Raw genomic sequence first — 27,260 nt, forward strand, 5'->3', positions numbered from 1 at the left:
CTTGAAATTAAGTAGCTATGTTTTTGCAAGGGTTCATCTTTAAATTAGATGATGAAATTTATTTGATAAAAATTTTATTGTCATCACATAGTTAAAATCAAAATAAAAAACCAAAAGGTAACCTATTAAAATAATTACCCAATTATTAATATATTTCTGTTTTGGTCACTTAAGTTTAAAATTTTCTATTTTAGTCACTGACATTATCAAAGTTTAATATTTTAGTCACTCTTCTGTTAAATCACTAACGATGACTTTTTTTTTATTGGCATAATAAAAAATTTAGCCCTCTAATGTTAGCAAATTCTATAAATTTAGTCTTAACCTAAAAAATTTAACAAATTTAGCTATTAACTTTGCACATTTTGTTAATTTAGTCTTGATTATTAAAAATTAAAATTTAAAAATTAAAAATAAAATTATTTAAAAGTTCATTTTTCAATAAAAATACATAAGATTTTATAAAAATACATATAAAATTATAAAAGAAATATTTATGAATAAATGTATATCTATTTTTCTCATTTTCTAACATAAAATTTATTTCTTAAAATAAAAATTTTATAAATAAAATAATAATCTTATACGTAAAACAATTTAAAGGAAAAACCCATGAAGAAGACTTACACAGATTCAACTTTTCCCCTTTTCTTTTTCAACATTAACGAGCATCATGTTCAGGTTGGGTCAAAAACCATAGCCTAAGGTCAAAAAAGGTGAGAACCAATGTCTTTAGCTTGTTGCCTAGAATGAGTATGTTGCGTTTGAAGTTGTTCTTGAGAACGAGCATAATCGAGGATATATAGATGAGTATGAGGTCTTGAAAACTAATATCTGGAAGGCCAAGCTAACAGCTCCACAACGAATTCTTAGTAATTCAATGGTGTGATAATGGAAGATGTGGAAATCAAGGAGATCAAAGTGTTATTGGTGTTAGTGGTAGTGGCAAAGGTGATGGTCAATGCTAGACAATTTTGGCAAGGACTAAGGAGCAAGGTTAAACGTATAATAAAATGTATTATTTATAAAATAAACTATAAAAAAGAAAAGCTTAAATATGGTTGAAGTCTTGTTTGAGGGTCTTTTAAAAATAATTTATTTATAAAAGTATTATTTTAATAAATAAAATTTATGTCTGAAAAAGAGAAAAATAAGTATGTATTTATTTATAATTTTGAATGTATTTATTTATAATTTTGCATGTGTTTTATTAAAAAAATAAACTTTTAAATAATTTTTAATTTTTAAGAAGTAAAATTAAATTGACAGAATGTGTAAAGTTGAGGATTAATTTTTGTTGAATTTTTTAAAATTAATACTAAATTGATAGAATCTTTAAACATTGGAATGTTAAATTTATCATTATGCCAATAAAAGAAAGGTCAACACTAGTGATTTAACGTAGGAGTGACCAAAATATTAAATTTCAGTAACGTTAGTGACTAAAATCGAAAGTTTTAAACTTGGGTGAACTAAATAGAAATACACTAATAGTTAGATGACTATTTTTATTAACTTTACGTATTAACTGGATATGACTAATCCTCTTGCCACGTGTGCTCTCTTAAGAGGTAAACATACATCTGGGCACGAAAATGTGCTCCATTTCTTTGAGCAGGAATAAACTCCAATCACATGATTAAAAGATATTATGAGCAATCATCGCGCTAAAAAAACTTAAGGTATATGTACAGCCCAATTAACAGAGCCCAAACACCAAACCCGAGGCCCAAATTCGGAGCCCAAATCCAAAAAAAAAAGGGAAACCTAATCCCCCTAACCCTAGCCTAGCGCCGCACGTCCTTGCCCCTGGCCTCCTCACCTGCTCCGCCGTTCACCTGCTTTCTGCCATTGCCCACACGCCACCACCAACTCCTCTGGCACCTGCAATCAAAAGAAAAAGAACAGAGCAGAGCAAGGCAGCAAGCAACAGTAGCCACATTTTCTTAATATTGTAATCGGCTATAAAGCCTAAAGGAGATCAGTTCATAAAAAAGGGGGATTTTTCTTTTTTTTTGTTTCGGTATAAAGAAACCGATTGCAAACCATTGTAGAGGGGACAACAGTTTAATAAAAACAGAATGCAAATCAAAGATTTAAAATAAAAGGTTGATTCTTGCGTTTCATTTTTTCTTGTTCTTGCATTCTTCTTATTTTATTTTATTTTTATTTATTATTTTTACTCATTTGTAACGAAAATAAAAAAGAGACGAGGAGAAGAGGCCTTACCTGCGCCGTGCCGGACGGAGAGGAGACGAACGGCCTCCCTTCGTTTTTCTCGGGTACGGTGCTCATCTCATGGGATTCGGCCTCGAATCCATGTCCGAGAGACGATCGGCTCTAAAGGGGACCAAAAATGGCCCATTTTGTGCCTCCAACCACCGTGTGCGATGGCCGACGGACGTCGGCCCGATGACCGGAGGCAGTCAGATTTGAGAGAGAGCTCCAAAGCTCTCTGATTTTTTTTTATTTTTTTTTTAAAGAAGGATCTGAATCTGTTTTTTTTTAGGTTTTTTTGTATTTATACTAAATGCTAAAACGGCACCGTTTTGATAGGGTCAGGACAGCCCCAAAACGACGTCGTTTTGGGCTCCTGACCCGAGACCCGACCCGTCTGCCTTAGGGGATCCGCGTGTTTTAACGGAAGGGCTAATTGCGCGTTTAGCCCTTCCGCTTTTTTAATGCTTTTAAAATTAGGTTCTTTTAATCTTTTAAATTTACCCAAAATTTTTTCGTATTTTCAACTTCGTCCTTACTCGAACTATGCCGTTTTAAAGGAAGGGTAATTTTCTTTGATCGACCCTCCATGTTACATGCGTGTTTAGATCAATCCCTCCCCTTTCGTTTATTTGCGCTTTGAACTCCCCGAATCTTGTTTAATGTTTAATCTAATCCTTTAGTGATTTTGTTTATTTTCTTTACAAATTTTATATTATTATTGTTATTGCATTATTATTATTATTATAATTGCTTTTATAGATATATACATATATTATTATATATTTTTACATATACTTATACACATTTTTTTGTAATATATATATATATACATATAAACATACCTATTTTATAATTTATTTATACATGCATATATATTTATAATACACATACATATTTCTAACCTTTATAAATATATAAATACATATTTTTACATATATATATGTACATATTTTATATATTTTATAATTCATACATGTACATATTTTTCATACTTCATAGCTTAAAACCATCTATGTATATCTATATGCATTTTTTATAAATACATGTATATAAAATATATTTTCATACACCTTTATTATATATACATATTTATATACTTACATACACTTCATACATATTTATTTTTTCTTTATATTTTAAAACATACTTTATATATATTTCATATATTTTGTAACTTACGTATACACACATATTTTAATTTACATTTCTATACATATATATATTCCTTTACGTTTTATTTGTGTTCACTATTTATTTCATTTTATTATCATTTTGAATGAAAGTTTTGATTTATTTGTTTATATACATTGTTATTTTATATGATTGTAGGACTAACGTTTATTTATTATCGTTGCTATTGCTCATATCATTTTATACTTTTGTATTCATTATGATTTTGCCATGAATAACAACAATGCAAATTGCTTTCACATTTTACTACGATTTTAGTGTTTTATTTTACTCGACATAACATAATTTGTTTTGAATAAATAATATTTCGTCTTTAGATTCGAGAGGATCGTATCTTAACTTACTGGGTTTCGATTTTCACGATAAATCTAAATGACGAATCTTTTTAAACTCAAATTTTAAATGATCTCGGGATTAAAAAATTGCGTCCTAACTTACGGGTCGTGACATCATTTTTAAATCCGAGATGGCTAAAATATCTTTTAAATAAGCATTTTTCATTTGCGTGTTGGGAATTTGAGACATTGTATCCTAACTTACTGGATATGATTCTCTTTCTCGATTAACGTGAAATATGCTACTTTTCCCAAAAATTTTCATTTTAATATAAGGATCGTATTTTTAAAGTTCTTCAAAGTTTTCGACATTAAGACATTAAGTAGTCAACTAGGTACCAATTTTGGGCGTTACGAGGGTGCTAATCCTTCCTCGTACGCAACCGACTCCCGAACCCGTTTTTTTAAGTTTTGTGGACCAAAACCGTTGTTTTAATAAAATCAAATCATTTATTAAAAACAACCGTTTTTCGAGGTAATCCAATCACACCTCATAAAAAAGGATTGGTGGCGAGTCCCATTTTTGTTTTCATTTTCCAAAACCCAAGTTAACCCCGTTTTCATCCAAAAAATGGTGCCAACAGTATATAAATTAATATTTCGTTAATTAATCATTATTCAATTATTAGTATAAGTGTATGAGTTAGTATTTTGTATAATTAATCGTTGTTTAATTGTTAGTATTGCTGGTTAGTTTTAGGGATAGGAGGAATTATGGAAAAGTTTAACTCCTCAACAGAAGTCTCTTTTCAATGCATTGTCCCATGTTTTAAACATGTATAATCGGAAACTAATTGTACCAATTTTGATATAATATGGTTGAGAATAAAGTTTTAACTGATTTTACATCGAATGTGACTTGTGGACCGTAAAAGATTAGAGATTTTACCAAATGGTACGGGCAACCATCAGAACCCTCCTACTTTCCCTCTTCTTCTCCAACCTTCTTCCGCCTTTGCAATTAGCAAACAAGACAAACAAAACAAACAACAAATTTTTACAAAAATTATGATGATTTTATGATAAGGGGTCGTGTTTTTTTTTTTTGGCTTAATTTGTTATAACAAGAAAAAGTTTCGTCATGAATATCGTCAAAGTCCATGGTGCTGGTGATAAAAATGAACGTTGCATGTAAATTTACAGTCACAAAAAGTTAAGAGTCAAAGAGGTGGCGGTGGTGGTGGATTTGGTTATATAATATATTGGAGGAGACGGTGTTTTAATAAAAAACAATGGAAAAGGCGGAATATACGGTGGCCAACAAATCAGATGATACGGTGGTTTGCTATTCACCCACCATGATCACTACAAATGGTGTATGGCAAGGTGATAACCCTTTGGATTATTCGCTTCCTCTCTTCATTTTGCAGTTGACCCTGGTGGTTGTCACCACTCGCCTGCTCGTTTTCATCCTCAAACCCCTACGCCAACCTCGAGTTGTTTCTGAGATTCTCGTAAGTTAAATTACTCGTATAATCAACAATCAAGCTCTCGTTGTTTTTATGTATCTCTTTTTTTTTTTAATAGCTGGTTTTGTACAGGGAGGAGTATTATTAGGTCCATCTGTGTTAGGACGGAGCGTAAACTTTGCCAACACATTGTTTCCTTTGAGGAGTGTGATGGTGCTTGAAACAATGGCGAATATCGGCCTTCTTTACTTCCTCTTCCTTGTTGGTGTAGAGATGGACCTTTCGGTGATTCGTCGAACGGGAAAGAAAGCTCTCGCCATTGCCATTTCTGGCATGATTCTGCCCTTTGTAATCGGCATCTGTTTCTCTTTCATTCTCCACGGTAACGAAGCCGAACCCCTTGCTCATGCCACCTACATTCTTTTCCTTGGAGTTGCTCTCTCAGTCACAGCATTTCCAGTGCTTGCTCGTATCCTTGCGGAGCTGAAACTTATTAATTCAGAAATCGGCAAGTTGGCCATGTCTTCTGCTCTTATCAATGACATGTGTGCATGGATTCTTTTAGCTTTAGCCATTGCCTTGGCAGAGAATGATTCTACTTCCTTAGCTTCCCTTTGGGTTGTTCTTTCCAGTGCTACTTTCGTTGTCATTTGTATTCTCGTTGTTAGGCCAGCCATTTCATGGATGATTCGAAGAACACCTGAAGGAGAATCATTCAACGAGTTTTACATATGTCTTATCCTAACAGGGGTTATGATCTCAGGCTTCATTACAGATGCCATTGGGACACATTCTGTGTTTGGTGCCTTTGTGTTTGGTCTCATCATTCCCAATGGACCACTTGGGGTTACTCTAATAGAAAAGCTTGAGGACTTTGTTTCAGGGCTTTTGCTGCCTCTCTTCTTCGCCATTAGCGGGCTCAAGACAGATGTAGCTTCGATCAGAGAAGGTCAAACATGGGGGATCTTGGCTGTTGTAATCGTCCTTTCTTGTGCTGGAAAGATAGCTGGAACTGTTCTTGTGACAACCTTTTACCATATGCCACTTAGTGAAGGGTTTACACTTGGGTTACTCATGAACACCAAGGGCCTCATTGAAATGATTGTTCTCAATGTGGGCAAAGATCAACAGGTCTTAGATGATGAGTCGTTTGCAATCATGGTCATCATAGCGGTGGTTATGACTGGGATCATTTCGCCCATTGTAGCAACCATTTACAAGCCGGCAAGGAGGTTCGTACCATACAAACGTAGAACGATTCAAAGATCAAAACCAGACGGTGAGCTACGAGTGCTGGTGTGTGTCCACGGCCCTCGTAATGTCCCAACAATAATCAACTTACTTGAAGCCTCCAATCCCACCAAGAAGTCTCCAATATGTGTGTACGTGCTCCATCTCGTTGAACTCACTGGTCGTGCATCTGCAATGCTTATTGTCCATAACACCCGTGGATCCGGTCGACCGGCTTTAAACCGAACACAAGCTCAATCAGACCACATAATCCATGCTTTCGAAAACTTCGAGCAAAATTCGAGTTTCGTCTCCATTCAGCCCCTCACAGCCATTTCCCCTTACTTCTCCATGCACGAAGATATTTGTGGGTTAGCCGAAGACAAACGTGTTGCCCTCATAATCATCCCTTTCCACAAACAACAAACAGTAGATGGAGGAATGGAAGCAACGAACCCGGCCTTCCGAACAGTTAACCAAAATTTACTTGCAAATGCGCCTTGCTCGGTGGGAATTCTAGTTGACAGAGGCCTAAGTGGTTCAACACGCTTGGCAGCAAACGAAGTGGCACACCATGTAGCTGTGCTGTTCTTTGGGGGTCCAGATGATAGAGAAGCACTTGCATACGGATGGAGGATGTGTGAAAATACAGGAACTAGCCTCACCGTGCTGCGGTTTGTCGCGAGCGACGAGTCTCTCGCCTCTACAACAGAGTTGCCACCTCATATCCACGATCAAGATGATCCAAGGATTCTAACAGCAGAAACAGACGGTGTTCAAGAAAAACGGTTTGACGAAGAATACTTAAACGAGTTCAGGACGAAGAGTGCGGAGAACGAGTTAGTTGTATATGCAGAGCAAGTTGTGAATAATGGGGAGGAAACAGTGGCTGTCATTCGGTCATTAGACAGCGGGCACGACTTGTTCATCGTCGGGAGAGGACAAGGAATGTCATCACCGGTCACGACCGGACTTACTGACTGGAGCGAGTGTCCGGAGCTCGGTGCAATTGGTGATATTCTAGCGTCATCGGATTTTGCATCGACGGTGTCTGTGTTGGTGATCCAACAGTATGTTGGGTTAATGCCCCATGAAACCGCAGCAATACCAGATAGCCCACCTGGTCAACCAGATGACAAGCCTGCCAACCGGTGGACACCACAAGCAAGTGGAACTGCAACGCCTGTTTTCTAACTTGTACAAAATTAGACAACATTAGTGGTGGTATTGTAACATATATAGGATACTGATCTATCTGACTATAATTAAGAACACATTCAAACCAAAACATGAGATACAAATCACAGTTACCTCCATGATTTCTTTGTCTTCTTAACCAAGTTTCTTTTCACTTTCTTTCCACTGTTACATAGAATTCTAGTTAGAGGTTGCTTTTCATTTTAGCGAAATGTACATAGAAACAGAATATACGGTTCACAATTTGCATACGCGTTTTTATAAATTAAATCAATTCTCATAATATAAATTTTAAAAAATTATAAAATATATTATTTAATAAATTTAAAAAATAAACAAGTAAAATTATTTGCAATATACATAAAATGAGAACTAGTATACATAAAAAACATAAGTTGACAAAAACTTTTGAATTGATGAAATACTTTTTATTGTTAATTATATTACTAAACTGATATTAAAATAATAATTTATTAGTATTATTTTTAAATAGTAATATAGGCTTTTTAAACGAATCAAGTTGAATCAAACTTGGACAATTAAAAAAAAAAATTCAAACCTCCATATGAGCTAATTAAAAAGCACAACTGGTTTAAATAATTGTTTCCATCGATTTTTTTAAACCTACTTAACTGATATTCATTTGAAAAAAATTAAACCAACCAAATTTCTTTATCAAAATCGATAAAACAAAACCGACATTGATTTAATTGGTTAGAACGGTATTTTCGATTTACCAAGTAATTTTAATGCTTTTTGTTTCCTTTCAGTTGCTGCTGAAAAAATAATTCATGCCTACATAATCCTTAAAAACACATAAAAGACAACATGATTGGTTCGACGGCATGGAATGCTATTCTATGCACTACAATGATACATTTGTTTGGTTGAAATTTGACTGTCGAATCGTTACTCCGTGTGGGCCTTATTATGTGTAAACATTGCATATCCATTTAAAGGGTCGGGTTCTGAATTGCCTATTCAATACTTCTCGTAATAATTCCTTTTTTTTTAAGACGAAAATCTCCTTCCACCTTCGCTCATCATTCCGATAACAATAGCAAGAGATTTTCTTGGGTTTTGCATAAAATGCATCAGAAGACTCTGTTTTTAGGTTTTGCGTGTGGCAGATTTGCATAGGAGTGAGTATTCGATCGAGTCGAGTCGAATTGGGTCAAAAAATTTCGAGTTAATCGAGTTGAAGAATTCTATTTTTGCAACCAAACTCAATTTGAATTTTTTTTGAATCAAACCAAATCGAGCAAAAAAATTTCGAGTCAAGTTAAGTCAAGTTAATGAATCCTATTATTTATACTCAATGTTGTGTTTACATGGACCGATTATTTAACTAGTAGATAAAGTATAAGATTATTTAACTACATAAATAATATAATGGTTTTTCCTTTCAGCTTTAAAAAAGTTAATCATTTATCAAAACGATTTAGTTTTACCTTTTAACTAAAAAGTTTTGACTTTTAACTTTAGAAAAGTTAAACATTTATCAAAATAGCGTAGTTTTACCTTTTCTTATTCAGATTTTTGAATAACTTGATTAACTCAAATAACTTGAACTATTTAAATCAAAATTTGAATTTTTTATCGAGTTTTTTTGAATCGAATTGGATTTTTTTCACTCCTAAATTTGCACATAGTGGAAAATAAAGAGAAATTGATGTCGAATGAATCAACGATGATGTGAAAGCCGAGAAGGGTGAGACTTCTTCGGCTGCTGTCATCGTGGCAGTATCTATAGCTAATAGTTAGCTCTTGTTTTCAACTATTTTTTTTTTTTTGAAATTATTGCTCCGATTGGGCTTTTATTTAAAACCATATTCAAAAACAAAAACACATAAGTCCAAGTAAAAAATAAAACATAAAAAACGGCCCTACAATTTAGTGGCCCAAATTGAAATAAACAGAAAAGAACACTCTAGAAAAGAAAATCCTCATTGTTTGCCCAATCAAAAAATCTGTAGTCGTCCTGTCGTTTTATCTACCATTGCTTGTACAAAAGAGGCTATTTTACTAAAATAATCCAAAAAATTTTAATATTTATAAAAATAACCCAGGTTCAAAAACAATCACAAAAATAACCTGAAATGAACAGTAAAATTAGGTTTTGGCCTGTCAATGGCCGGCACCAACTCGTATTTTGTACCCATGATTGCCAAATAATTGTGTCAGGCTTTAAAAAATTAATTTTTTTAGTTCTGGCCAATCAATGGCCGGCACCAGCGTATTTTTTTTAAATCGTATCATATTGGTATACAAAATACGAGTTTTAAAAAAAAAAATTGGGTGCTGGCCTGTCAATGGCCGGCACCCAGTACAACAAAAAAAATTTCGAAATTTTTTTCAAAATTTTTTTTTTGCTCTCTAAAAATACGAGTTTTAAAAAAAATTTTGGGTGCTGGCTTGTCAATGGCCGGCACCCAGTACAACAAAAAAAAATTCAAATTTTTTTTCAAAATTTTTTTTTTTTGCTCTCTAAAAATACGAGTTTAAAAAAAAATTTGGGTGCTGGCCTGTCAATGGCCGGCACCAAATTTATGAAATCTATATATATATACGTATTTTATCTTTAATTTGAGTTTTTGTTTTCTTTAAAAATTTTAGTTTTTTCTTTGTTAAGAAGAAAGCAAAATTTTTTTAAGATGAATTTTTAAATTTTGTTTGTTTATGTTCATTTTGATGGAGAAATGATAAATACAACTGAGGAAGGCTGTGTATTTTGAAGTCGGAAAAAAATAGGAATGAGATTCAACAAACGTGTTTCATTGTCGGATTTAAAACAGAAAATCAGTACAAAGATAGCAAGCCGTTGCGGAAAGCAAATGTTAAAACTATTTTACAAATTTCCGGTTTCAACTGATCTGCTAAAATTCTCAGAAATGGAGCTTGAAGATGATGATGATCTAGGGACAATGATAGCAATTTATTGCCCCCCTGAGATAGAAAATCCCAACCCGATTGAGTTGTTCGCGGAGTTAATTGAACCAGATCCGATTCAAGTTGTAATTCCAGCAAGCCAGTGCTCTGGAATTGATTTTGATCTTAACGTCTCCTGGGAAGATCAGTCGACTTTTGATGGTCAATGCACTGTCGAAAATCCAAACACCGGCGGATGTTCGTATAACTTCCCAAACCTGTGTCCTCGTCTGCAGTGTTGGCATGCTTATACCGCGAACTTTGTCGAGCAACAAAGTCATCTACAAAAACAATGGGCGGTTCTGCCTTCTACTGTAGTCTTGGGCATTATATCGAATGCTATTTCTAGCATCAGTGAGCCACCAACCGTATGTCTGGCCACTCGTTAATAGGTACATATATAGTTCAATTTTGCCATCTATTTTTTAATTGTATACTCTAGTATACTTATTTTTTTCATATTGGAAATAATACGATATTTTTTTCTTTTTTTTTAGATGGGCAACTGTACCAGGAATCGGCCGATCTTTCACGGTACCTATGTACCGTATGATGATGGAGACTCATTCAGGGGATGCTGTAAAAGACGAAATCGAATTTCTCTTTTTTAAATACAATAATTGCGCAAGAAAAAAAATTTAAATATAACGTGTTCTTTATATTATGCAGTTCATATGGATGCCATATAATGAGGAACATATCGCAGCACTCATACCATCATGGGTTACCGAGCAGCAACAGTTGTTCGTGTCAAATGTGCCGTTGATTAATTTCCATATGGTGGAGTGGCACGATGGAAGTCAGGTTTTGAGGCAGTTTGGTTGCGCACAACCTATCCCGAATCCTCCCGTCAACATTAAAGAAGTTCACGGAATGGACAAAAAGGGTTCGGGTCGAGACGCTTTAAATTGGGATAAAAAACATGAACCATATATTTTTCTATGGAATATGCGACATTCGAGGCGCCCTCTCTTGTATGCCTTAGAGGGAGGGTTTTCTTCTACGCCCGAGTACGCAGCATGGTATATGGCATACGGAAAACCCTTTATATTCCAAGGTCAATACATGTTGATCCAAAAAGACGTGCAACCGGAATCTTCTCGATGGCAACCAATGAACGCACAACCGCGCAGTAATCGAGTTCTGCCATTCGGTGACGTCGAGTCCGATGCTACCTCGAACCCCGATCTCGAGTCAGAATATGAAGCATCCGGCTCATCATCGCACCCCCTGGATCCGGATCCACTGCGAGATATTCCTCCACTGTTCGAGAATATTTTTGGTGACGACATGGAGCCTCAACATTCGACACGATCTGGATCGTCCTCATACCACCCGGAACTCCCGGAGCTCCATCCCGAAGCACGTACACCCACCATCGAGGATATTTTTCCATCGGCACCTCCGATCACGCAAAACCCAGTTACTCCCGATTATGGTGTATATGATTATTCTACTTTTTTAAGTACACCAGACGGGACACCGGAGTCTGGACCGAGCAATTACCAAAAGCCTGAGCGAGGTGCACGACATCGCCGACGGAGGCATCTCGACCGTTACACGTAGGCACCGGGGATGTCACCGGGATCGCAACAATTTTAAATTTTTTCTGTTAATTTTTACTTTATTTTAAAATTATTCTGTAAATATTTCTTTTATAATGAAATTATTCTGTTTTTTAATATTAATTTTATATCTCTAAAATAGTTATTTGTTTAAATAAATGACTTTGAAATATTTTAAAAAAATTCGAATATGTAATAGTACACGACAATTTTAATTTACATGCACAATAAAATACAATAATTCTACAATATTAATACAAAAAAATATAAATCCAAACAAAAATAATATGCACTACATTAAATTTAAACACTCAACAGACTACAAACAGATAGGTAAAATTAATACACGATAATTTGAAATTCAAAATTTATATATTACAAAACATTCTAAGAAATTAATACATGAAAATATAAAAATTAAACCTTAAATCCTAAACAACTATATTAAATTTAAAGATATAAAAAAATAAAAAATTCTTAAGAAATAAAAAAAAAATTTATATTAGTTTTTTCACAATTAATCGTCTTCTGCTTGAATCAAGTCTACGTTGCATCAGTATAAGATAATTGAATATCTGAAACAGTCAGTAAAATTAAAAAGAAACCTTTGCATGGAGACTCTGCCAACCGGTTCAAACCACAACTTAATTGCGGAATAAACACCATTGAACCATAGATAATGTCCATCTGCGTTGAATAACTTGATTAACAATCTATGACGAAAATAATTGTAACGCCCCTTACCCGAGACCGTCGCCGGAGTCGAGCACTTAATCAAATTCAGATAATTTATATCATACTTTTCAGACAAGCTGTCCAACTGCGTCATAGTTGCTAAAAAAATCATATCTCGAGTTATAAAACTCGAAATCCAAATCCGTAAATTTTTCCCGAATTTAGACTCATATATCTACTTACCAATTTTTTTATATAATTTTTGGTTGGTCCAATTAGTACAGTTTATTAGTTAAATTCTCCCCTATTTCAGGGTTTGGCTACTTTGACCCCTGTGCACTACGAACCAAATTTCTCTCTGTACAGAATTCGAATGATCATGCCGTTTGTTTCTCTTAAAAATAGACCCAACGAGGAATCCATAAATATACAGTATGACTCATAATTATTTTTGTGTAATTTTTAATGATTTTTACAAATTAGAACAAGGGAACTCGAAGTCATTCAGACTCTGTCTCACAACAATTTAAATATCTCATAACATAAAATCCAATTGCATGCACCGTTTCCTCTATATGAAACTAGACTCATTAGGCTTTAATCTCATTTTTTCCCAGCCCTTAACTCAATTTCCACAATTTATGGTGAATTTTCAAAGTCAAACTACTGCTACTTACCAAAACTGTTTTAGTACAAATATTGTTAACTAGTTCATAACATCTTTACTTCAATTCATTCAAACTCTATACATGCCATATAAATCTTTAAACATAAAACAAAAACTACCAGAATTGATCTGAATAGTGTGCCCTGTTGTGTTGATCCGATCTACCCACTTCACTTCAAGTTAATCTACATAAAAATATTAAACACACACAAGTAAGCTTATTGAAGCTTAGTAAGCTCATAGGCATATAAACACAAATCATATCAAATATCGTACACAATCATATATCTATTAGTTTAACTATTTCATCATCCAAATCACAATTTCATTAATAACTCATTGGAATAATTTCCATATGGCTACTCACAATTTAACTCCCTTAGGCCCATTTCTCATTTACTTCATTGTCAAATTAGGGAACAATAAGGGAATTGAGTGCTTCATTATCACATTGCCATAGTAAACTATGGACTTTCACATTGTTACGCATCACACACTGAAGCCATAGCCTTGCCATGGTCTTACACGGTTCACATATCATACCGAAGCCATATCCCAGGCATGGTCTTATACGGAATCATATTATCACATTATACCGATGCCATAGCCCAGCTATGGTCTTATACGGAGTCACATTATCACATTGCACTGATGCCATAGCCCAACTATGGTCTTAAACGGGCACACTTACCACATATTTTTCGTCAATTCATCAGGGTCACAGAATAGAAGCACTCAAATCCATTGTTCCTACTAATTTGTACTTTTAGTTACACATTATTCATTAGTTAATGCAAATTGATAGTATTCATCAACAATAAAATACTTTAACAATCATAAGATTTTCATATCAAAACATTAAACTTTGCCATATGAACTTACCTGGACTAATTTGCAAAAGTCGTAGAAATTCAGGGACTATTCTTGAATTTTCTCCTTTCCACGATTCAGTTCATTTTCTTGATCTATAATTATAAAATTATTCCTTCATTAGCATCCATTTCAATTCTATTTCACTTCACAATTTATGCTGTTCAAATTTCGAAATTGCACTTTTACCCCAAAATTGAACTAATTTTTCTCAATTAACACTTTATTTTATCATTATAAACTATTTTAAAACCTTTTATATTCTTAATTTCAACAGAAACCTTCAATTCACAACTTTTTCACAATTAGGTCCTAAATATAATTTCCTATCAAAATCACTTAATAAAACCACCTTAATATGAAATTAGAACTTAAATTTTATAATAATTCATCATAAAATTCCCTTATCCATCCAGGGTAACTTCCAATTTCACCCATAAAATCAAAAACTAATGAATTCTACAAGTGGACCTAATTGTAAAAGTCATAAAAACATAAAAATTATCAAGAAAAGTAAGAATTAAACTCACATGATGTAAAAATATGAAAAACCAACTTTCTCCAGACCTTCTATGGCGTTTTGGCTGAGAAAATATGAAGAAATGTCTAGATTTTTCAATTACATCATTATTTAACTATTAACTTTTATGCTATTTCCAATTTTACCCCTTGTTCACATTGTTTTCTTGCTTATTTCATACCAAACCGTCCAGCCATTAACCTTTGGGTCTAATTGCTCTTTAAATCCATATTTTTAAATACTTAAGCTATTTACTCACAATTTAACAAATTTTGCGCTATTTTCAATTTAGTCATTTTTAATTAATTAGCCATCCAAACGTTAAAATTTTCTAACGAAACTTTAATACTAACTCAATGGCACTCCATAAATATTTATAAAAATATTTATAGCTCGATTTTCAACTTTGAGGTCTCGATACCTCATTTTTGACCCGTTTGACCTAATAAATTCTTTTAATTCACTAATTTCACCATTTCACAAATTCTTCTAAATTCTTACTTGACTCATAAATATTAAATTACTATCTTGTTCAATCTTATTTGTCAAATTTAGTGATCTCAAATCACCATTTCCGACACCACTAAAAATTAGGCCGATACAATAATTATCCAACCCTTAATGGCATAACCTTTAGGGTGGAAATGACAGTATATAATTCAACCTCGAAATTCGGTTGTACACTACGAAAAACTCCTACCTACAATCCACTACAAAAAAACTCATTTGATAATATCCTATAAAACACTCTCATTTTGATTGCTCTCTCAATGTTTTTTTCTAATTCCATTTACACTATTAGAACCAAACCACCCACTATATATAAGGTTTGGTGCCGGCCAATGACAGGGCAGCACTCAAATTTTTTTTTAAACTCGTATTTTTAGAGAGCAAAAAAAAAATTTTGAAAAAAAATTCAAATTTTTTTTGTTGTACTGGGTGTCGGCATTGACAGGCCACCACCCAAATTTTTTTTTTTAAAATTCGTATTTTTAAAGAGCAAAAAAAATTTGAAAAAAAAATTCGATTTTTTTTGTTGTACTGGGTGCCGGCCATTGACAAGCCAGCACCAAATTTTTTTTTAAAACTCGTATTTTTAGAGAGCAAAAAAAAATTTTGAAAAAAAATTCGAATTTTTTTTTGTTGTACTGGGTGCCGGCCATTGACAGGCCAGCACCCAAATTTTTTTTTTTAAAACTCGTATTTTTAGAGAGCAAAATTTTTTTTTGTTATACTGGGTGCCGGCCATTGCAGACCAGCACCCAAAATTTTTTTTTTAAAACTCGTATTTTGTATACCAATATGATACGATTTTAATAAAAAAATACCCTGGTGCCGGCCATTGACAAGCCAGAACTAAAAAAATTAATTTTTTAAAGCCTGACACAATTATTTAGCAATCATGGGTACAAAATACGAGTTGGTGCCGGCCATTGACAGGCCAAAATCCAATTTTACAGATCATTTCAGGCTATTTTTGTGATTATTTTTGAACTTGGGTCATTTTTGTAAATATCAAAATATTTTGGATTATTTTAGTAAAATAGCCTACAAAAGACATTTCAGATTTCCAAGGAAAGATTTTACTCTACACCTTTTGATCTACTTCTATTATTCTTTCCTTCTTTCTTTCTCGTTTCCGCCCATTCTCTGCTTTCATTCTGCTTCTTTCCCGACTTCATTTCTGTATTTTTATCGGGTTTCCATTTCCAGGTGACTCATCTCCATCCCCGATCTATTTCCGCTTCCGTAATATCATTACCATCGTACCCAGGAGCAAGGTATGTATTTTTTTTCCCATTTTAAGACCTTCTGATGCCAGATTATGCGCTGTTATGTTCGGTGATCTGTTTATGTGTTGAAACTGACACTCATGAAAACCTGCTTTCTGATTTTTTATATCGAAAATAAAAGGTCCTATTTCCGATCTGTCTCTTTTTGGGTTTTGAACTTTCTTTATTACTGTTAAGGAGTCCCCCTCAATAATCACCTGCTTTAAGCCCAGTTCATGACCCACTTGGACTGCCTGAAGGCGTGCGATGGCTTCAGCCGCAAAACTAGAAAAAATGTTAGTATGAACTTTAAATCTAGATCCTATAACTTCGCCATTTGAATTTCTGGCTATTATACCTGAACATGATCTATTCTGTCTGTTGTCAACTGTAGCATCGAAATTTATTTTGTAAAAACCCTCTTTCGGAGGCCACCATATCTCAGATTCAAGACTCAAGGCAAGGTCTTTTTTCTCTATGTTTTTTTTTATTTCCTGCATGTATTTTCGTATGAAGTTTGTTGTTTCTACTCCAGATCTCCTGTGGCCTTCGCACATCCATTTGTTCCTAGCCGACCATATAGCCCATAAAACGCAGATGAAAGTTCTACTTGCTTCCGTTGTGCTGTTCACCAGGGTCCAGGTAAACCATTCCGTAAAATCTAAAAGAAAAATATTTGTGGCCATGCAAAACCTAACGTTTCCCATGTTTCCTTTGTGATAGCACAGTCACGAAAAACATGCTCCCTGGTCTTTAGCCCTTGCTTGCACCTCTGACAGGAAGCCTCATTTATTAATCGCTTAGCTCTTAGGTTTATTAGAGTAGGAAGATAGTTGAGGGTGGCTCTCCAAGCTATAATGTTGATTTTTGAAGGGAGGTCACTTCTCCATAATTTTTTGTAGCATCTATTAATCTCATTGTGCCTGTAATTTTCATGTCGTTGTAAAAGAAACTTATATCCGCTACGAACCGTGTATTCTCCTAAAGCCTCGCCCCCCAGCTGAAAAAGTCTTCATGAGAGGAAAAAGCCAGTGGGATCTGCATAATTTTTTGAGCAACCTCTACAGAGAAGGTATTTAAAATCAGCCTCGCTCTCCATGTTCTGTTTCTATTATCTATAAGATCTTCAACCTTTATGACATTTGGCCGATTAACAATTTTTTTTATCAGCAGATCTTCCCCATTCGGGACCCATACATCTTCTTCAATACTGATATTGCGCCCATTGCCCACCCTCCATCTGAGTCCTGTAAGCAGAAGTCCTTTTACCGCCCATATACTTTTCCAAGTATATGATGGTAAGTTTCCTAAATCTGACCTTAAAAAATCAGAATTCGGGTAGTACTTAGCCTTTAGAGTTTTTGCTAAGAGGGACAAAGGGTTATGAATTAATCTCCACCCTTACTTCGCTAGAAGGGCTAAGTTAAATTTTGCTAAATTGCGATATCCCAATCCACCATCATCTTTTAATTCGCATAATTGACTCCATGGGCACCAATGAATTCCGCAACGACCTTGACCCTTTCTCCACCAAAAGTTTGCCATTAATTGTTCCATTTCATGACATATTGATAATGGCAGTAAGAAGCATGACATTGTATATGTTGGGATTGCCTGTAAAACAGCTTTAATGAACACCTCTTTTCCTCCTTGTGATAGCAACCGGGTACACCAGCTATCAACTTTCGTCTTTATACGATCTTTCAAATGTTGAAAAGCCCTTCGTTTTTTCCTGCCTATCATATTTGGCAAACCCAGATAGTTTTCAGCATCATTTGATCTTCTAATTCCCAGCTGATTTGAAATAGTCGCCCTAACTGGCTCTGCTGTATTTGAACTAAAAAACACAGTCGATTTCCCATAATTGACGCATTGACCAGAGCATTTCTCATACTCTTTAAGAACTCTTTCAAACGTCGTAATACCCCTTTCCATTGCTTCCCCGAACAGAATGCAGTCATCCTCAAATAACAAATGAGAGATTGACGGCCCTCGTCTACTTGCTTTAATCCCTTTTAGTCTTCCTTCCTCGGCTTCTAGCCTAAGTAAAGTAGAAAGTCCTCCATTGCAAATGAGGAATAATAGAGGACTAAGAGGGTCACATTGTCGTAATCCTCTCTTTGGGATAAAAGTTGTCCCTGGAATTCTATTTAAGACAACCGAGTACGAAACCGTTTCAACACACTGCATGATCATGTCAACCCATTCCTCACCAAAACCCATTTTGATCATCATTTGTTTTAAGAACCCCCATTCCACCCTGTCATATGTCCTGCTCATATCAATCTTGAGAGCCATTAGCCCTTTTTTCCCTCCTCTTTTGCTCCTCAAAGAATGTAGTATTTCATAGGCTAGAAGGACATTATCTGTTATTAGCCTTCCCGGGACAAAAGCACTCTGAGCTGGGTCAATACAGAAATCAAGTACTTTCTGAAGTCTGTTGGCAATGGTTTTTGAAATGATTTTATAAAACACCGAACAAAGACTAATGGGCGTAAAATTAATAGGATTCGTCGTGTGAGCATTTTTGGAATTAACACTAAGTCTGTTTGATTTAGATAGTTCAAAGACTTACCGTTATTAAGAATATCCAAAAAATAAGCACTGATCTCCTTTCCTATGATATGCCAGAATTTCTGGTAAAAAATGGCTGGAAAACCATCAGGTCCAGAGGCTTTTGTCGGCCCAATACTGTTCAGTGCTTCCACTATCTCTTTCTTCTTATACTCTGCTGACAGTAATTGATTCATATATATATATTATTATTTGAGTTTAATTTCAGTTAATTTGGATTTTCATTTGATTTTTTAGATGTGTTCTTTCACTTCTTACTTCTTGATTCTTGAATTTACAAGTGCCCTTTTAGTGATTTTGATTCTTGATTATTGAAGCGTTCTTTTTGGTTTTTTCTTTTCAATTCATGAGTTTCATTTTGATTGAAATTGGATTTGGTTGTTTTAAAGGTTCAACGCCAATTCTTTTAAAATTTTTTCTAGGTTCAAAACGAAGTATCTTTTTCATTAGGTCATGTGTTTTCAATTTGTAGAACTCCCTATGTTAAATGTTCACAAAAGCTGGGTGAACAATCACTGAGCATTTCCAATGTTGTTGAGAAGTGGGTCTCCTTTAAAAGATTGAATTCAATTTATCAAAATACTGAATTAGAAGCCCAAAGTTACTAAATTTTTGAGGGTGCAGGAAACCAGTGAATAAGGTTGGAAAGAACGAGCATCACTTATGGGAGAAAAGAGATTCAACTGGCTCTAGACAAAAGGCACTCAATCTTATTAGAATTGTAAGTTTAATTTGCTTATCCGTTCTATATTGGGTATGGTTTTTAGTTATAGTATGTATTTAGTACGTGAAGATAAAGATCCACACTGATTCTATATGTAAAAGTAGGTTTCTCAACTTCCTAATGGAAAAGAGACAGTTTATAGAGCCTTGGACAAATGGGTAGCTTGGGAGACTGAGTTTCCATTGATTGCAGCTGCAAAAGGTTTACGAATTTTGAAGAAGAGAAGCCAATGGTTGCGTGTTATTCAAGTAAGTTGGTATTCTTGCTTTGTGTTTTCTAGCTTCTTAAATGCATTATTGATGCAGTGAAGCTTTATATGTTCAATAATTTTCCATTAATATATATTATAATAAAATAGCATTGTATTATCATATTTGATTCTATAGAATACTCTCAATCAGTACTTTAAAGGAACCTTAATGCTATTCTTTGTGAATAGATACATTTCTCACGTTGAACGATTCATTTAATGATTATTTGGTGTACTTCTACTGATTCAATCTATTTGTTCAAGATACTATAATTTAAGCTGTGGCTGACGACTTGTTTATGTTTAGTATTTTCTTGGGTTAAATTAGATTTCATGAAGTCTCTGATACTCAAGTGACAAAGTGGATGTTGAGCAAAGGCCAAGGAGCTACGATGGGAACATATGACACCTTTCTCCTTGCATTTGATATTGATGATAGAGTGGATGAGGCTGGATCATTGTGGAACATGGTTTTACATGCACACAATCGTTCTATCTCAAAGTGGTTGTTTTCTAGATGATTTCTTTATTTGATCATCATAGCATGCCAACTAAGATAATAGAGGTATGCCAATCACCATCCCGAATGCCATGCAAAACCAATTATGATGTTTTTACTTGACACCACTATTCTATTTGTAAGCATTTGTATCAAATGAAGCACAATTATGTTGGTTCTGAGTTATTGGTGTTTTTTTAAGGTATTTGTAGACATGGAGGAATTATGTGTTAGACTAGATGAAACCACAGTCAGGAAAGTAGTTTGTGCCTTTCAGGAACTCGACTTAGAAGGTAAGCAGAAGTTGTTTCTTAGAAGATACATGGGCAAATGAAATTATATCCACTTTAATGGCGAACAGATTAGAGTGAAAAGATAAACATCAGATAAAGATTGATGTTCAATTCAGTGAGTGCATTCTCTTGGCATCAATGGCATAATATGATTATGTATCTGTTGAATTGGACCTTGCCAATTAGGTATTACAACACCAATTCATCTTATTCACTTTCCTTGAGATAGACAACATACACTTGAATGCTATATGAATAGTTTATCATTTCTAGGGGGTTGTTCCCTGTATATATCTGTAGCTTGGATGTTGTAAAGCTCTTCTCTAATTTCTGGGGATATATATGTTGTAAGAGGGCCGAAAACGGTTTTTGCTGTTAATGTAGGACATCGTTTTGAGATTTTGTCTTTATAAAACTCTTATGTCTTTAGATAATCATTGATTTAATTGAAATATTGAATAGTTTTTTAAGAAGTCTCCAATATGAATTATTAGTTATTTTCTGAGTGCCATCACAGTGTTTCTAGAGTGACATAACACAAATTGATGACTGTGATGTGTGCTTGCAATGCAATTGTTGGATGTAAAATATAATTTTGAAGCTATTTATCAGAGTGTTTACATTTTGATCATTCAATTTCAAAAAAATACAAAATGATCACTAAATTTAATTAAAGGATACATTTTGGTTTTTTAATATTTGTACGAAAATAAAAACATAATTATATTCAAAATGTCATTAAATTTTATATTATTATAAATTATATTTAATAATAATCTAATTAAAATTTAATAATAATGACAAAAAAAATTCTGTTAAGGGTGCTTTAATCATTTTAGCTTTTTTCTTATGTTGTTACAACCTCTATTTTATTTAATCAAATACAAGAATACTATTATAGTTCTATTCCATTTCATTTAACCAAACAATTAAATTACTAATTACAGCTCTTATTCATAACCAAATATGGTGTAAATGTCCAAAATAGATTTGGGGATGGGAGAGCAGTCAAACATAAGCATGATAAATGCAAAAAGCAAAATGATAAAATTTACCCATTTTTTAGGGTTTTTTTTGTTTTATTTTTAATTGGGTTAGTAGTTTAGTGGGTTAGCCATCTAGTCCATTTAATTAGAGATTAGGTTATTGGGTTGGGTTATTATTTAGGTTACGACAGTTTTTATTATATATCTTTCTTATAATATAAATATATTTAAAATAATTAAAATATAAAAGTAAGTGAATAATTTCAATCGAGTTAATTTAAAAATTAAAAAATTATTAACTGTTCAAAAAAATTAAAAAAACCAAAGGTACAATAAAAAAATCACCTCACCTAATTAAACTGACACTGACCAAATTGATTGGATCAATTTTTTCAGTTTAAAATGAATTGCTCTCCTAGATCTATAAGCACCATTTTTGATCATAAAATTCAAAGATTCCATTTAGATAATTTTAAGTACACAAAATAGAAATCATGTGATTAATAATTTTATTTATTAATTACCCAGTTTAGTTGAAAAAACTACCGACAAATGAAGCCTACATCATCATTGTAAAAGAGCCTATTACTTGCTGCTATTTTCTTAATTTTTAAATTAACACTTTAATAACTTAATAATTAAACAAAAATCATATCCTTAGAAAAGAAAGACTTGGAACCTCGTCATGACTTTTGAATTATCTTCCAATATTATTATTTCAAAAAGTAATGTCCAAGTAATAAATCATTGTGTCTTTTGTTTTTATTTTACTTCACTTTTTAGGAGGAGAAAGGAAAAGATGGATGGGAAATTAAACAGACTCATGTATGCATTATTTATATATTTTTAATTAAATTAATGTTACAAATTAATTGAAAATTAATTTAATTAGAAAATTTTAAAGATAGTATTTATAAAAAATAAAAAGTATTAGAATGAAAGTACTTTTATCTTTTTAATTTTTGCATAAAATTTATTAAAAAATTTCAGAATATATCTAGAAAAACTTCACACATGATAAAACTTAAACTTAAGACATTACACTCCTTAAATCTTCATGTTGGCTATTTCAATCAAAGCTTTGTTTTTATTTTATATAAATTTTTAAAATGTTTGAAGATAATTTTTCATCAACATGCTATAATCTAATTAATTTTAATTATTTGAAAATATACAACCACATTCAAACGTAAAAAAGAAAGTTAGGGCGAAATCTTTATCCTAATTCAAGTTTTATTTTTATTTTTAAAATTCTAAGTTATAACAAGTTGAATAATCAGGTTTCAACTGAATTATTAAATTATTATAAAGTTTTTATTTTAAGGAAGTCATAAAATTTAATTTAGGGGTACTTTTTTCTGTTTTATATAAAATTTAGAGAAAAAATATATAGGTTTATGAGGAGGTTTGAACTCAAAACATTAAAAATAAATTCTTCCAACTTTATCATTTCAATCAAAATAATATCTAACTTTTATGTCAATCCTTGATAATATATTATATAATTATGTTCACCCAAATTGTGAAAGTACCATATAATCTAGACTAGAGGTATTAATGGGACGGGCCTAACCAAAAATTTAGGCCTATTTTCTAGGCTCAGGCCCAATTTGAAAAATAGGTCTAAAAATTTATTCAAACCTGACCCAGATAAAATGCTATAACCCGGTCTTGGCCCGGCCCGGCCCACCCGTATTAATTTTTTATTATAAATTTTAAATATATATAATACATCAAAATACTAAAATGTTAAGATAAATATTTCCTAACAAATTAAAAATAAAATTAAAAAATATGTATACTTAAATAAAACTAAAATAGATGCAACTTAACAAACAAATGCCTTTAAAATAATAACAAAATTAACAATAAAATAAGTGTTATATAATATCCAAACAATAACAATAAAATAGTAGCAACGTAATAGTGAAATGGTAGCAAAATAGGGAGAAAACGACAAGAAAATAACATATTTTTTTGTCCTTTTGTGAATTCGGGCTGAGTTGGGCTCGAGCTAAAAATGCCTTACCCGAGGCCTGGCTTGTTTTTAAGCGAGCCTCATTTTTTTTGCTAAAGCCCATTATTTTTGCTCAAACCTTCGCACTTTTTGGACGGGCATTCGCAGCCCAACCCATGAGCAGGCCTAATCTAGACATAATATCTCTCTCTCTCTCTCTCTATATATAAAAGTTATTTTAACCATCCATTTAATTTTTTTCTCTTTTAGCCATTGAATTTACATTGTGAAATCATTCCAAAATGGATGGAAAATGTAACTTCTTTTAATTTGTTGACGCGATGTGGCATGGCATCCATGTGTGTTTCCACGTTAACAAATAATTTTTTAAAGGTTAAAGATATTTACTTTTTTAATATTTTTTTTTTCAAAATTTTTAAATTTAAAAAAATTAATTAATTGCTGACATGACATACACATGAATTGTCACATATATGCTACATCAATGAAGTTAATAGATGTGAACTTTTCCATTCATTTTGAGATATTTTAATAAACAATATATGATTAAAGCGTAAAAGAGAAGAAAAAAATAAATAAAAATTAAAATGATTTTTTTTTTATAAAACTGAATGATGAAATAAAGATTATATATAATCTTATATACAACCCCTTCTGCCACCTTAAGAAAAATTGAGGATAGTTATGATTGACTGGCATGTTTTTACATTATAAGATTTGTGATCAATTAGTGGATGTAAAGAGTTGTAATGGAAGACAAGATAGTGTTCAAAGTTGAAATGTTTGAATGGTGGCCAAAACAAATGCATAAATTATTCATATGAATTCTCCCCCAATAATTTTATGTTGGGCTTTTGTTTTATCCTATTGTCATTGTCATTGTCATTGTCATTGTTTCTTGGATCTCCCAATATTTTCCTTTCTTGCTTACCTATCTTTCCTGTTTTTGAGGCAACACAAGTTTTGGCAGCCTTCTCATTTCATATATAATAGGGTTAATGACATATAAGAATGTCTTTTCTCTCACACTTTTGTATTTGGGTATTTACATAAAAATAAACTATTAGGTACTAGGATGGGTAAAAGAATAAATAAAAAGTTTAATAGTATAAAAAGTCATTGAAATGTTTTTCAAAAAGGTAATTTGAATTTTTGTATTTAATTAAGTTCTTTCGTTGACAAAATTCATTAATTAGACCTTCTAATTTTTAGATTTAACGATTGATCATTAGATCTCAACAATCTTATTAACATGATCGTTAATAGTCTTTGTTTGAACCTAAATGAAGGTCAATTGTTTGATTCAAAGAAAATTGATTTTTCTTAGATCCAATAGGAGGAATTAACTTGAAAAGCAAGTCGAATTTATATTTAAAAAAAAAAACATTTTTCTTTGGAATTAAGTCTCAGCATTGTTTTTTTCTTTCTCTTTTTTTCTTTTTTACAAAAATAGTCTTAGCATTGGTTTTTTAAAAGAAAAAGGGAAACTTTCTATCTGCTTTACTTGACTAAATATTAATTCTCAAATTTAAGATTTTATTTGACTTGCTTTATCATTTTGGACTCTTGACTTTTACAAAAAAAATATATGATTGTCTTAAGGAATTGTCATTTTCTAATGAGTTTTGGGACAATGATATTCTCTTTTTTTAAAGTGAAATAATCTCATTTAGATTCTTTTTATTACCATTTAAATAATCTTTTTCAAACAAATAAGAAATAAATTTGATTTAATTATGGCACAAAAATTACTTGGATATTTTAAATTAAAATGATAATTTACAATCTAGAATATCACTTATCATAATTGCATTGCAATTAATCAACTACTACATGTAGGGTTGATCAATCATGTAAAGTCCACACTTATTTTTGAATATGATTAAATAATAGTAATATTATAATAAAAAGAATTGTTGGTGAAATAATGAAATAAAAAATAATAATAATTAGATTAATTTGTTGAATTGACAAACGATAACCATATTGAGAAAAAAATATGATTAATGAGATATAAAATGTTTAAATTTAAAATTTTATACGAAAGATAGTATTATTAAATCTGTTATATTTACACTTTACAAGTCTATACCGATGAGAATAATATTGTATTGGTCTAAAACATATTTAACTAGTAGAAAAACCATATTGAAATAGTAAAAACGAATGTGAAAAATACAATAAAACAAAACAATATATTTCTTTATGATTAATGGGATTTAAAACGTATTATTAAGTCTGTTATACGTATACTTTATGAGTTCATACCGCAAGCCCATAATCCTATAAGTCAACATCTTTGACTAAGGAGACTACCTTGCCAGGGGCATAATCCTGCCGGCCCCGTAAATTGAAAATTTTTTCATCTACACTCTTTAAAATTTTTAAAATTTTAAATTACTAAAAGTAAAATTACACTTTGCCCCCTAAAATGATAAAATTTTAATTTAATTTTTTAAAAATTATAAAGATATAGGCTATTAAAATGGTAAAATTGTATTTTTACTATCGTAAAAATTACAATTTAATTTCAACTCTCCTAAAAAATTTCCTGACTTTACCCTTACACCTTGCAAACTAAGACATCTACAAGCTCAAGATCTTGCAAGCACAAAACCTGGCAACCCGAACCAATAAGATCACATATCTAACATGGACAAGACATTTGTTCTCCAAATATGATAGCTCATACCTACCACAACAAGACACCAGTGGGATGGCTAAATTTGAGAGAATCCAGAATCAATACTTTAAAAGCTTACTAGCCAAAAAAAAAAAAATGGGCAATGGCACTCATTTCTCTTACACTCTCAACTCTTTCCCTTATTCTTTGATCCTTTTTCAGCATCCACAATCCACTTATCTCAATCTTTTTATGGCTCTCTGCACAAATAGCCACAATCTTTTCATTGTATCAACAAAGTCATTTTTTTATTAATTATAATTTAATTAATTGAATCGATATTAAATAAAAAAATTAACAAACTGATCCGATTCAATCTCTAATATAAGTGAGCGTATAATGATGATGAGAGGAGATGTGATGTGATGAAAGGAGAATTGTCTATGGAGCGTAGCAGCTGCCATTGATTGACTGAAAGAGAGTCAAGTAAGCTTGGGCATTGGGCAGGGAGTCAAATGTGTTCGATTATACACAATGACTAATGACCCACCCCATAGCCATTAGCCACCTCCCCCTCACACTATCATTCTATTTTAGGATAAGGGTTTGGTGACTAACTTGGTGTTTTATACTATGAAGCTGACTCTAATTTAGCATTGTTGTTGGGAAAAAATTGGATGAAAAAATATGGTTTAAAAAATTTTAATGTTTGGCATTGCTTTCCAAGAAAAATGTATATATATTTAATAATAAA

General features: G+C 32.5%; 1 protein-coding gene and 1 long non-coding RNA gene across 11 annotated transcripts; both read left to right on the forward strand.

Moving 5' to 3' along the window:
• Positions 1 to 4,838: 4,838 nt before the first annotated feature.
• LOC107959620 (cation/H(+) antiporter 15) lies at positions 4,839 to 7,766 on the forward strand. The gene is made up of 2 exons (XM_041114401.1): positions 4,839 to 5,200; positions 5,288 to 7,766. Exons 1-2 carry the CDS (start codon positions 4,979 to 4,981, stop codon positions 7,577 to 7,579), a joined length of 2,514 nt encoding a protein of 837 aa, XP_040970335.1. The 5' UTR covers positions 4,839 to 4,978; the 3' UTR covers positions 7,580 to 7,766.
• Positions 7,767 to 16,371: 8,605 nt separating this feature from the next.
• On the forward strand, positions 16,372 to 21,384 carry LOC121229648 (uncharacterized). 10 transcript variants are annotated; one of them, XR_005927534.1, is made up of 8 exons: positions 16,372 to 16,588; positions 16,778 to 16,875; positions 16,974 to 17,221; positions 17,308 to 17,651; positions 17,753 to 17,877; positions 19,778 to 19,874; positions 19,982 to 20,125; positions 20,435 to 20,808. It is a non-coding gene; the product is annotated as an uncharacterized lncRNA (long non-coding RNA). The 10 variants fall into 10 exon arrangements; XR_005927529.1 differs by having other exon boundaries at positions 16,385 to 16,588; positions 17,750 to 17,877; XR_005927527.1 differs by having other exon boundaries at positions 16,395 to 16,588; positions 16,722 to 16,875.
• Positions 21,385 to 27,260: the final 5,876 nt, after the last annotated feature.

The sequence above is a fragment of the Gossypium hirsutum genome, chromosome A05 (assembly GCF_007990345.1).
Source record: "Gossypium hirsutum isolate 1008001.06 chromosome A05, Gossypium_hirsutum_v2.1, whole genome shotgun sequence".
NCBI lineage: Eukaryota > Viridiplantae > Streptophyta > Magnoliopsida > Malvales > Malvaceae > Gossypium > Gossypium hirsutum.